General features: G+C 40.7%; 1 protein-coding gene across 4 annotated transcripts in view; it reads right to left on the bottom strand.

Moving 5' to 3' along the window:
* The window catches only part of ABCB7 (ATP binding cassette subfamily B member 7), a 169,065-nt gene that overhangs the window by 79,532 nt on the left and 76,186 nt on the right, over positions 1-13,347 (bottom strand). For all 4 annotated transcript variants that reach the window (XR_003857574.1, XM_029607661.1, XM_029607662.1 and 1 more), the window contains one exon: positions 6,590-6,722. Coding sequence is in view for 3 of the 4 variants with exons in the window: in XM_029607661.1 (XP_029463521.1) it covers positions 6,590-6,722 (133 nt within the window). In the remaining variant the exon portion in view is untranslated. The remainder of the gene's footprint in view (positions 1-6,589; positions 6,723-13,347) is intronic.

Raw genomic sequence — 13,347 nt, 5'->3', positions numbered from 1 at the left:
CATTTTGTTAGCATTAAATATTAGCTGCCAGTTTCTATATCATTTCTCTAGCTTCGCTAGATTTCTGTTTTCCCACATCTTCCCGTCTATCCTTTTGCAGATTTTGGTTTCATCGGCAAAAAGACAAACCTTTCCTGACAACCCTTCTGCTACATTGCTCACGAAAATGTTGAACAGAACTGATCCAAGGAATGATTCCTGAGGCACACCACTAGTAACACCCCCCTCCTCAGAGTAAACATTTACCACTAACCCTTTGTTGCCTCCCACTCAGCCAATTTCTAACCCAGTTAGTCACTCTAGGATGCATACCAAAGACATTCTAAGTCTCCTGTGCAAAACCATGTACACTACATCTAGCACTCTCCCCTTGATCCCACTCTTTGGTTACACAAACAAAAAAGTTGATCAGATTTGTTTGACAAGATTTATATCTGGTAATACAAGTTGGCTTGGATCATGCAATCCATTGGATTCCAGGAACTGCAATAAACTGTAGGTTTACTATCACCCTGCCTCTCTACAATTAAACTTTGTTCTCTCACAATAGACTTTCTTTAAATCTAAACAAAACAGAGATTATGAACCTTAGCAGGAAAACTGAATTTTTTTTTTTTTAAAGCTTTTCTGGCTGTTCGATACCAATTGTTCAGCAGGTACGAAATTTAGGTGGTTATACTTGATTCTAACCTCTCCCTGAAGACATACACAAAATCCCTAGTAGAATTCTGGAAACTTCAAAATGTTGCACCATCTAAAATTGTACTTAGATATGATGGATTAAACCATGGTCCGTAAATTATGGTTTTCACTAGTGTTGACTACTGTAATTCCCTCCCTTCTTTGTCTCTTACACTATCAAAGCTGTTCAAGTTATCCGAAATTCTGCTGCAAGAATACTAACAGGATCTAAGTTTGACCATATAACTCCAGTCAAATTCTCTGCATTGGCTACCTGTGGAATTTTGAATACATTAGAAATTTCTAACAAGGATACATAATGAACTAAAAAAAATTTTCAATAGAAACTTGCTGCTAAAAATACATCTGCCAGTCAGAAATGTGAGTTCTGAAGGACAATCTCTCTTTGATGCACTGAACCATAAGACCGTTTGCCTCTCCGAGTTGCAATGTAGCCTGCTTTCAGTAGCAGGTGCACTGCTGTGCAACCAACCCCCTCTTTGGAAATGAGCATATCCCAAGATGTTCAAGAAACAATTAAAAACTCACCTATTTAAAAAAAAAGCTTTCTATTGAGCAATGCAGATCTGTTCATCATTGAATATAATTAATATCAATTTCAAAACTTAGCATTTTGCCCTGGCAGTTGTAATTTACATTTTCAGTTTTATATTATAAATTAGAATTACTGAATTGTTTTTAGTAGGGTTTTTTTTTTTAATTGTTACATTGACAATTTCTCTGTTTATATTTTCTACTATGAATGTGCATTTGGAAGCCATTCAGATTATAGGATAGTGCAGCATACACATTTTTTTTTAAATAAATCCTCTTGTTTTTAGCAGCGATTCCATTAATTTGCTCACCACAGAGGTCAGACTAACCGGTCTATAGTTCCCAGCCTCCTCCTTACTTCCACTTTTATGAATAGGAACCACATCTGCCCCTCTCTGGTCCTTCGGAGCTTGTCCCGATGCTAAAGCAGCATTGAAAAGGTCAGCGGAGATGCCCATCCAGCCCGATCACCTCATCACGAGCACACTGTTCTGAAAACTGATTGTTTACCTCACTGCCAATCCTGTTTGTGTTTGTTTTATGTGGTCCTGCTCTAGACCCTCCTGCAGTGAACACCGAACTGAAATATTTACCTCAGAGTCTCATAAAACCAGTTTTGCACTTCCTTCTATCACTAATATACAGTAAGTAAAATAAAAGTCCCCCGTTTACCATATTTGCTATTTTTAATTCCTTTTGCTTATTTTGCATTCCTGACTACTTTCCCAGAAATTGTCACCTGTCTTCCACTTTCTTGACCTCTTGGAGTTTATGAACACGAACCTTTCCTCCCTAACCTTTTCGGTTACTTCTTTAGAAAATCCTAACAGCCTTTTTCCTCTTCCATTTATTTATTTTCCTAACAAAAAGATTAATTGCACTTATATCTCCTTTTAGTTTTGCCCACTGCTCTTCTACTTCCCCTAGATTTTCCCAACTAGCTAATGACTCCTTTAAGTACTCCCCCCATATTAACACAATTAGTTTTCCTGAAGTCTAAGACCCTTGCCTTTGAGTAAACCTTTACTTCTTGTGCTCTAATACCATCCAGGGAAAGATTTGCAGAAGTAGACTACCATCAGATGTACTGAGGAATCTTTCACAGAGGTAACGAAAGCCAAACAATCATTATCTGCTGACATTAATAGGTACAGGGAAGTCTGAACAGCAGAATCAAGAATGGCATAAAAGCTAAGAGTGAAGGGAAAGTATATAAGTTATCCTGCAGTGTTAGGTCTTCTAAATAATTCATTTTAACCTTAAATTTTGTATGAGTATAATGAAAAATACCTGAAAATACACAATAAGAACATAAGATATGCCATAGTGGGTCAGACCAAGGGTCCATCAAACCCAGAATCCTGTCTCCAACAGTGGAGAATCTAAATCACAAGTACCTGGCATGTACCCAAATATTAAATAGATCTGATTAATAGCATTTATGGATTTTTCCTCTAGGAACTTATCCAAACCTTTTTTAAACCCAGTTACACTCACTGCCATAACCAAATCCTCTGGCAATGAATGCCAGAGCTTAACTATGCATTTCTTCCATTTGTTTTAAATTAACTACTTGCTAACTTCATGGAGTGCTACCTAGACCTGAAAGAGTAAATAACTAATTTACATTAACCTTTTCAAGTTCTTTCATGATTTTGTAGACCTCTATCATATCCCCACTCAGTCGTTTCTTCTCCAAGCTGAACAGCCCTAACCTCTTTAGCCTTTTCTTATAGGGGAGCTGTTCCATGCCCTTATTTTGGTCACACTTTTCTGCACTCTCCAGTGCAGCTATATTTTTTTTTTTTTTAAGATGTGGTGACCAGAATTGCACACAGTATTCAAGGTGCGGTCTCACCATGGAGAGATACAGAGGCATTATCACATCCTCTGTTTTGTCATTCCCATCCTAATAATTCCTAACATTGTTTCCTTTTTTGACTGCCGCAGCACACTGAGCCAACGATTTTAAAGTATTATCCACTATGATGCCTAGATCTTTTTCCTGGGTGGTAGCTCCTAATATGGAACCTAACATTGTGTAACTACAGCACAAGGGTTATTTTTCCCTATATGCATCACCTTGCACTTGTCCACATTAAATTCCATCCGTCATTTGGAAGCCCAATCTTCCAGTCTTGCAAGGTCCTCTTGTAATTTATCACAACCCTCTTAAGATTTTACTACTTTGCATAAATTTGTGTCATCCGCAAATTTGATTACCTCACTTGTTGTACCCCTTTTTCCAGATCATTAATAAATATATTAAAAAGCACCAGTCCAAGTACAGATCTGAGGCACTTCACTATTTACCTTTTTCCACTGTGACCATTTTATAATCCTACTCTGTTTCCTGTCTTGCAATCTACAAAAGGCCAGTCTAACCAATGACTTTTTAGCTTTCTTAGAAGCTTCTCATGAGGGACTGTGTCAAACACCTTCTGAAAATCCACATCTACCGGTTCACTTTTGTCCATGTTTATTCACTCCTTCAAAAAAAAAATGTAGATTTGTGAGGCAAAACTTTCCTTGGGTAAATCCAGTGACAACAAAACGGGGAAATCAAAATTTCATTGCCAAATTCGGATGCCTGGTACTGCTTCTGTAGGTGATTGAGTTATAACCAATAAGGTGGTTATAACTCAAACTATGAACAATTACCAGTTTTGCTTTATATGCAGCTACTAAATTTGTAAATATTTCAATATTTGTATTTAATATTTTTTATGCAATTAAAATCTTGTTAGATAATTGTTAAAATTATTCAAATTATGCAACTCCCCCAATGTGAATTTGCTCAACTTTTTTAGAATATTAAGATTTATGAAACTTATCTTGCTTGACGCTGTAATAACTTAAAGGATTTCTCATTTTCTAGTTGAGACTCCTGCCCGTATTATATCACTGCTTTGCAAAAATCTGAAAGGTGCTTTAAAAGGATGAATAATTCATTTAAGTACAACCACACTGAAACTTGCTTTCTGTGAAAATTGGGCAGTGATACATCTAATGAACTTTTTGCACAGTATAGCAGCGATATATGTTTCAGGATTATTATACCAAAGCTAATTTTTTGTGCACGTTGAATGGACTATTTTAAATATTATATGTTTTCTGTTTGTATGTTTCATTTATAATTTAGCCTAAAACTTGTAATATTTACATTGTTTGAGTTTTGCATTTAAATGTATATTTTGTAGGGTTATTACAAATGATTTAAATTACATTTTGTATTTTGCTATTTAAATTTACATATTTTCTTGCATTTCCTTTTTTTTTTTTTAATTGACTTTTGATGCAAGTTTTTTAAGTAACCTATTACCTTTGTGATCTTTGAGACATTGGGTAGTTGCATGCTTGCCAGTCACTGCTTTGTGACGTGAAACTTCCTCTGTGTTATTTCCTTTTTCATCAAGGCTAACAAGAAGGGCTGACCCGAGTCGTCCTCTCTGGGCTTGGGACTATCTGCCCCTGGTCCAATGGGTCAATTAGTGCTGCAAGCAGAAGTCTCCTGGGTTGCAAGATACATAGGGGCTCTGCTAGATGCTTCGACATTGGGGTGTCCAAATGAAGTTCCTCCAAGTCTCAGGGAGAGCTCCCTCTACAGCCAGCAATTCTAACAGCGAGCGTCCCCATGGTGGACACTGATGCTGGTTTATTGTGTTCTGGGCAGGTTCCAGGCAGAGTTGCTATAAGCAACTGAAGCCCAGCACTGGAAAATCAAAGTCTGCAAGCTTCCGTAGCAAAAGCAAACATCACCACTGGATCCTCGACAGGTATGAATATCCAGATTGTTGTTGGTACAACGGGGGAAAGAGAAAATTTGATCTGCAATCTGGATATCTGGATGCACAGATATAGGTGAGTGGGAGTGCTGGTGTTCAACAGCGTCAGAAATCCTACAGGTAAGTCCTTGTTAAGTCCTCCATTCTAACCCTAGCAGAGATTCTGGAAAGTGACTGTGCACATGGAGCAGTCCCTTCTCTCTGGACCACTGCCAAATCCTTTATGTTTTAGGACTTCAACAGCGAGGCTGAGGCTGCTCAGAAAAGAAAACTATTCCTACGTAAGAAAACTCAAATTGATCATATGAAACGTGGTAAGGTGGTCAATTTCTTCTAAACAGTATCTATATATATATAAAATGTTTTTAAGCCTAAATAGTTATTGCTGATCTTGAAGGCTAAGCTTGCTTCACAGCCACCTGCAGTTTCTCCTCTAACCAAGCTGCCGCCATCTGTGTGACTGTGTAGAATAGAAATACTCAGTGTGTTCAGCATGTAAACATATTACCCGGCTACTCGGTCTTTTGATTTTGTACTACTGTGTTTGTTATTTTCCTTCACATATTTCTGGCTTGGATCCTGCAGGTTATTTTAAAGGCTTGATGAGACATTCACTATTAGTTCACTTTCTCATCTTTTTTTTCTTTTTTTTTTTTTTTGCAGTTTCACTGCTCTTGCTTGATGTTATGGTCAAGAATTGTCTTGAATTAACAAAAAAAATAAAATAAAAAACAAAATCACCACTGTGTTTTTTTTCAGGCACCTACTAACAACCAGTTTGCTCTAGGAAAAAATACAAATAAAGAGAAAAAAAAAAGAAACAAAATATTTGGCCTGCATGACAGGAAAAAAAAAAAAAAACTAGCTCAACTTTCTACAGCATTTGTACACATAAGGGACACACAGATTAATGCTAGCATTTTATAAAATTGTGCAACGGGAGCTGCACAGTTTACAACAATTTATTTCTGCTTCAAACGTATGCCCTTCTATTTCCAATGCAAGGAAAAAACACTTTCTCTAGCTAATTTATAAACATACGCACGTATATTTTATGCACAAAATAACTGACACTGCGTGAATAAACACCCGGAATTAGACATGGAGGCAGGTATTTTATAAAGTACGTGCGCGTGCTGTTCTAAAAATACTTAAATTGCGGGAGCACCTGGACTCACCAGTCCCTTCTAGACCCTCCAGCCGAACCCTATCCCAACTTCCCACCCAAAAATTGCAGAATCAGATTTCGTCTGTGTGAATCAATGGGCAGGTACAAAAGTTTACCCAACAAGCTCAGCAAGACGTATGCTTACAAAATAGCAACCGCTGCGCAGAGAATGCCCCAGCTTGTCCCCTTTTTAACTCCAGCAAAATATACAGGTGAAACCCAAAACTCCAGGTGTACTCTCAACCTTTCCAAGACAGCGTCTACGCACATCTTTGAAAATGCACTCCTATACACACACACACCGCAGCATTAGCTGGGAAAAGGTCAACTGCGAGATAATAGGCTAAAACCTTTCGGAAGAAAGCCAACACCTGTTGACAGATTAGAGAGTCGCCCTTACAGCCAATCAGAACAGCCGTTGCCATGGTTGCGACGGTGTTGGGCGCATCACTCAGGTTCAGCACGTTCCCCGACATCTGGTTGAGATTGTCGACTGCATATTTAAACATGAAGGGCACCACTATATTCATTGCCTGCAAGCAGGAAAACAAACAAAAAAAGACAAACAGCCATTAGCCGTCTTACAATCTTTTATTTATACATTTTTCTTAAATATTAGCACCTAGGATAATCGTTTTGTTATTTCAATGCTTCTACTGGCTTCCGTAACATTCATTTCATTACCAAAACAACTCCATCTTCTTGAAAGCACTCGGAGTCACTGTGAGAGGCACTTCCATAGCAACATAAAAATAAAAAAATATATGAAGATAGAGAACAGAGTGGCCCATCCAGTCTGCCCAGTAGCGATCAGTCCACTTGACACCCACTCCCCTTCCACCTGGGGGTCTTTCAGGGCTGTAATTGCCGCTCCATGCAAGTTACCCCCAGGCCTTCTAGGAAGCACAATATATATAGTCACAAGTTCACCGCTGTTGTGATCGCTACACATGTTGAGGGTCCTCTAATGTTTGGTACAAGCCCTGCATCATTTTAGTAGCCTCTTTCTGGCAAGTTAAGAAACCGCAAACAGCCCGAGCCCTTTCTACCCTGTTTTCAGGGAAATCAGTTATGACCCAGTGAACGTGGACTGCCACTCAGTGAGGGATTCAGTGGTTAACAGTAAGCCATTAAAGCAAAATGCACATTATAGAACTTTAGCTTGCATGCAGACAACATTAACGAAACACTAGCAATAATCCAAAAGTGTTAGTAGCATGGAAATGGTACTGCAGGGACCTGTATTTGTGCACTTAACACACGTTGAGATCTTTTGGAACGACAGTATATAAAATGCCTAAATAAAATAACATTTTAAAAAAAGTGGTCTGGATTAGACAGGGTCCTTTGTATGTCATTACCAGGGTCAGTTTTATCATGAGGCAGGGTGAGGTGGCTACCTCGGTTGGCAAAAGTTAGGGAGTAGCAAAAAGTACCTCCTCCAAAATAAAACAAAAATAAAACCCCACTCCTTCAGTAACCATCTCACCTTCCCACAAACATGATGCCTAAGTGCCAACAGCCTGAAGAGCAGCATGGTCATGGGTGGAAGAGAGGGAGAGAGCTGAATGCATGTGTGTAAGAGAGTGAGAGCCTGTGTTGTATACGTGTGTGCATGAGCATGAGAGTGAAAGCCTGTGTGCGAGAGAGAGAAGGCATGAGTGAGAGCCTGTGCACATGGGTGAGAGTTGCACTGAGGGCGAGTGTGAGAGTGAAAACCTGTGTGCGTGCGAGAAAGAGGGTGTACATGAGAACCTGTTTGCATGTGTGTGAGAGAGAGGGTGTGAGAGCCTATGTGCACATGAGAGAGAGAGCCTATGTGCAAGAGAGAAGGTGTGAGTTAGAACTTTTGTTTGAGAGACAGAAGGAGTGCGAGTAAGAGCCTGTGTGTGTGAGAGAGGCTGTGAGAGCTTGTGCACATATACAGTGGCTTGCAAAAATATTCAACCCCCTAAAAAGTGAGATTTGTGAGGATTAACAAATGCCACACAGATTGCTTTCGACAGTAATGCTTATTGCAAACCAGTATGCTCTTAAATTAAATTTTCAAAGTTACAATTCATTATTGTGAGAGAGGTTAATGAGAGAGCTTGTGTATGTGTGTAAAAGAATAAAGTTTGTACAGCTCCCTTCCCCCAATCCACAACATCTCAGGGTGACTAGAAATCAACAGATCCCAGATTTGGAGAGTGGGACTGTTTACATTCGTATTAATTTTAATTCATGGGTGTATTTGATGTGTCTATTTTCAAATATTTTATTGTTTTTTGAGAACTCTTAAAAATTTTTAATTATTGGATGTTCTGTTCATCAGCTGTTTTGAAATCTTAATTTTTTTCTATTAGTATAGATTTACTATTATGATTGATGTAGTTTTGAAATCAGCATGCCTATTTAAGTCTAAAACAGCTGAAAAATCAAACACAACAGGAATTATGTTAAAAATTGTTCCCCAGTATTATATTTCTTGAGGAACGATGGTATTTCTGTTTTTCAGTGTTGAACTGCACACAATCTGGCTTCTTGTGGTCTCCAGATCAGTTTTGATCTGTACATTTCTATTTCTATTTTATGGTGCCTTTATTCTGTATTTGGTGAGGGTCTATCTGTATTGTACATGTGTGACTGAGGTGAAGTATTCTGCTGGCATGCAGTTTCTGTGTAGGGATCTATAGCAACCTGGATTGTTCTGTTTTCCTAATAGGAGGAGTACTGATGTTTTAGGGCCTGGTATAATTTTTGCAATGTTGCCTTTCATAAGTAGGATTCTTACTGTTTGTGTTTTGCCAATTAGTGCTGTTTTGGTTATGGGAAATATACTCTATATGGCTTTCTGGGAGCCAAGCCCACAATGAACACACTTTTCAACAGGCTTAATACCATATAGGGTCCAAGTGCCATTTTTGCAGGGTAGTAATAAAATCTGTTTTTCAAAAATGCATAATGTGTGTGTGGTGAGGGCTGCAAGGCTATTAAAAAAAAAAAAAAAAAGTTTGCCTAGAAAGCCTCATACCCTTGCACAGACATGGAGAGAATGCGCCACACACAGAGTTCCCACCATCCACCCATCGTCCAGTGGAATAATGCTGGGGAAACGCAGGGGACGTGCAGTAGGGTTCCTGGGATTGTTACATTCGGTGGCTCATGGCAGGGTCCTATGAACCACCTCACTCACCCCCAAGATGGCTGGACCCGCCTTGTGAGTACACATCCTCCTGTTCAGAACACCGACCAGCGGTATATGTGAAGATCCAGTCTGTCCTAATACAGGACAGGTTCGTCAGCTGGCAGCACCTGACCCAGGAATCAAAGCCATGTCCTCCGCATGGCATTAGGCTGAGCTTACGAGCATATAGTTCCCCTCTAGATGAGTTTAAAATGTGCCTTCAAGGCAAGAGTGCAAAAGGCTTTAACGGCCAAGAAAGTAAGAGGAACTGCCCTCACTGTTCAGCAGAGAAATAGAGGTAGGGGAGGTAGGGAGAGAGGCTGAACTGGGAAAGCAGGAAGGGAGCGCAAAATAAGTAAGATCAAAAATCAGTAGAAGCAAGAAAAGTTAAATGATAAAAAAAAAAAAAAACTTGGCAACTAAAAATTTTGGCCAGCATCCAAGTTTTCTAAATTTTTCAATCCTTGCAAATAAATTTACAGTTTTACATTAGCTTAAAGCATTACACTATTAACAAAAGGGCCAGGGCAGCTGAGTGTACAAGAAAACCTGTTGTGTTAGTCACTCATTGGCATCAGTTTGGTACCAGTCTCGACGGGCAGCAAGAAGAAAAAATCCTGAAAATACTACATCTTATATTTCAGTTTCTCAAACCCTCGCACCCAATTTGCAATTGATTTAAGTGGTGATTTAAGCTACAGTTCCGCATGCGTCTGCCTTCCCACAAGTGACGCTGCCTGCTGCTCTCTTTTAATAATCTCGGGTCACAGCAGTTCTGATTCCCCCAGGGTAGAACATGAATTAGAATATAAGGCGGTGTGGCACGGCCCTTCCTTCATAATCAAGTCAGGAGTATTCCCAACACCTAACTTGTCTTTTTTCATTTGGGAAGTGCATTAATCTTACTAGGATTAGAGCAACAAAGAGGGCAAGAAAGAATTAGCCATTTTTTTTTTCTACCCACAGTGCAAGGTGCAGGTAGACTAAGTTCTCCCTCTGCAGAGCTCTGGTCCACCCCTGCCAGGGCCAGAGATTTAAAACCCCAACTGCCCCGACAACATCAGAGTCTTTTTCTGCCTTTGTGTTTCCATGATATAAATATAGGGGGGGGATCTCTTAAGGAAGTAATGGGAATTATAATGCTAAATTAATTGGGCGGTGTGGACAGACTGGATGGGCCATATGGTCTTTTTCTGCCGTTATGTTTAAAGTCTAAATGTAGGCGTGCTTACACAGTGAGAGCTCCATCAGATACACCCACTCACAAGGCAGGATTATAGTCAGATTTACACAATGGCAGAGAGCAGCATAGCTTCCGCTTACATAGCATCTCCACTGCTGCCGCCCTTCACGTGGATTTCACACCCACCCACGTGCAGGTGTCAGTCACCTTGCAAGATTATTGGGAAAACATTAATGGGCCTAGGTTAAAAAAAAAAAAACAAATTCCCCAGATACCTGGTAGCCTGAGCACCTTAAAAATGAGCACTCGCTGGTCCGGGCCGATAAAGAGCTGCTGCAGCGGACCCGGGACAGAAGGCACTGCCACCGTAGCCTCAGGAGGGGCTGCTGCTATTATGGTGGGCCTGGCCTAAAAGAATTGCCAGTGCTTCAGGGGGCCTGCTGCTACTGTGGACAGCGGCAGACCAGGGACAAAAGAATCATCACCGCAGCCCGCCCGGGCCTGCTCCCTGCAAGCATGGAAGAGACCGAAGGCAATGTGAGAGGGAAGAAATAAAAATAAAAAGGCAAAAAAAAAAAAAAGCCAGCCCCCTCCCCCCCCAAAAAAAGACAAGCCTATCTTCCAAAAACAAAACCAAGCAAAAAAAAAAAAAAAAAAGAAGTCCTAAATAGACAAAACAAGAAAGCAAATTAAATTCAAAAATACAAACAAAAAACAAGCAAAAAAAAAGTTGCAAGTTAAAGGAGAAATTACCACTTGCCTGACAATTTCCTTTCCTCTAAGGAAGGCAGGCCAATCCACACCAGTGGGTTATGTACTCCTACCAGTAGAAAGATGGAGTAAAGCTGACTTGCTGATGGTGTCTGACTCATAGCCCTGCCCCACCAGTATTTCTAGAAAAGCCAAACTGTGGACAAATTGATTATAATTGAACATGACTATTAACAGTTAACCACTCAAGCTTCCAACTGAGAAACAATGAGCTCAGCAAAAAAAAAAAAAGAGTTAACTAATCTTAGGGGTTGGTTATGTCACTTACCAGACCTTCAAACTAACGAACAAAAATAACACATCATCTGCATATAAAGGACGAACTAAAAGCAGGTGGGCAGCCTGGGATGGGTTGCAGATTGGCCTGCCTTTGTTAGAGGAAAGGAAATCATCAAGTAAGTATTAATTTCTCCTCTCTCTGCACTCAGGCAGGCCAGTCCACACCAGTGGGATGAACCAAAGCTACTACCAAAAAGGGTGGAAGGCTGCCCATGGTCCTGTCAACACTGCATGCGCAAAAGCCACGTCCTCGTGCGCCCCAACGTCCAAGCAGTAATTTTTGGAGAAAGTGTGCAAAGAGGACCACGTCGCTCTCGGAGACAACCACCAAAGTCCGCCCACGAAACCACCTGAGCTCTAGTGGGGATGCATCCTGACCCGTCTAGGAAATGGGACATCGGCATCCATATAGGTGGCTGAGATGACAATTGTCTGCGTCGCCGGTTCTCCTCGTTTACCTCCACCATGGAGCACAAACAGTCTCAGACTTCCTGAAAATGTGAATAACCTTCAAGTACCGCACCAGATGCCGTTCGACATCTGAGGCACGCAACAGACTATCACAACACTCATCTCTATGCCTGTCCAATGCGGGCAGGGCAATAAACTGATTCAAATGAAACGCCAAAACCACTTTTGGCAAAAAGGAAGGTACAATCCTAAGCTGTACTGCCCCGGCGTCATTTGTAGAAACAGATCAAGGCATGAAACAGATTGCTACCAGAAAACCTGTTTTCAAGGTGAGCAGCCACAAAAGTCCACGCAGTGGTCAAATGTAGGGCAAGCCAAAAAACGCAAGACTACATGAAGTCCAAAACAGGCACCAGTAGCCACAAGGGAGGATGTAGATGCTTAACTCCCTTCAAAAACCTGGACTCATCTGGATAGGAAGACAAGGGCCTACGATTGACCCACCCCCTATAGCAAGCAAGAGCTGCTACCTGCACTTTCAGAGCATTTAAGGCCAAGCCTTCAACTAAACCTTCCTGCAAAAATTCCAATATCAGTGGAATTTCAACTTTAAGAGTGAGAACCTAGATCTTCACACAAGCTCTCGCACACTCTCCAAACCCTAACATAAGCTAGAGATGTAGAAAGCTTCCTGGCTTGGAGCAAAGTGGAAACCACTGCAAAATAACCACCACACTTCAGCAACCGAGCCCTCTCAAGGGCCAAACTAAGACAAAACTGACCCAGATCAATATGCAGTATGGGCCCCTGATATAACAGATCCTTCCTGAGTGGCAGTCTGAGAGGACTGTCCACCAGTAGCCTCTGAAGATTGGAATACCACAGCCGCTGGGCCAATCCAGAGCCACCAGTATGGTTTTGGTCTGACTCGCAATCTTCCAAATGACTGGCCTATCATTGGTCATTGCAGGAAGGAATAATGCATCTTGATCCGCAGCCAAACATAAACAAGAGCATCAATTCATACTGCTCTTGGATCCCTTCTGCAACTGAAGAACCGTGGTACCTTCATAAGAACATAAGAAATTGCCATGTTGGGTCAGACCAAGGGTCCATCAAGCCCAGCATCCTGTTTCCAACAGAGGCCAAACCAGGCCACAAGAACCTGACAATTACCCAAACACCAAGAAGATCCCATGCTACTGATGAATTAATAGCAGTGGCTATTCCCTAAGTAAACTTGATTAATAGCAGTTAATAGACTTCTCCTCCAAGAACTTATCCAAAACTTTTTTGAACCCAGCTACACTAACTGCACTAACCACATCCTTTAGCAACAAATTCCAGA

Source organism: Rhinatrema bivittatum, chromosome 6, assembly GCF_901001135.1.
Source record: "Rhinatrema bivittatum chromosome 6, aRhiBiv1.1, whole genome shotgun sequence".
NCBI lineage: Eukaryota > Metazoa > Chordata > Amphibia > Gymnophiona > Rhinatrematidae > Rhinatrema > Rhinatrema bivittatum.
This window is presented reverse-complemented; position numbering and strand designations above follow the sequence as displayed.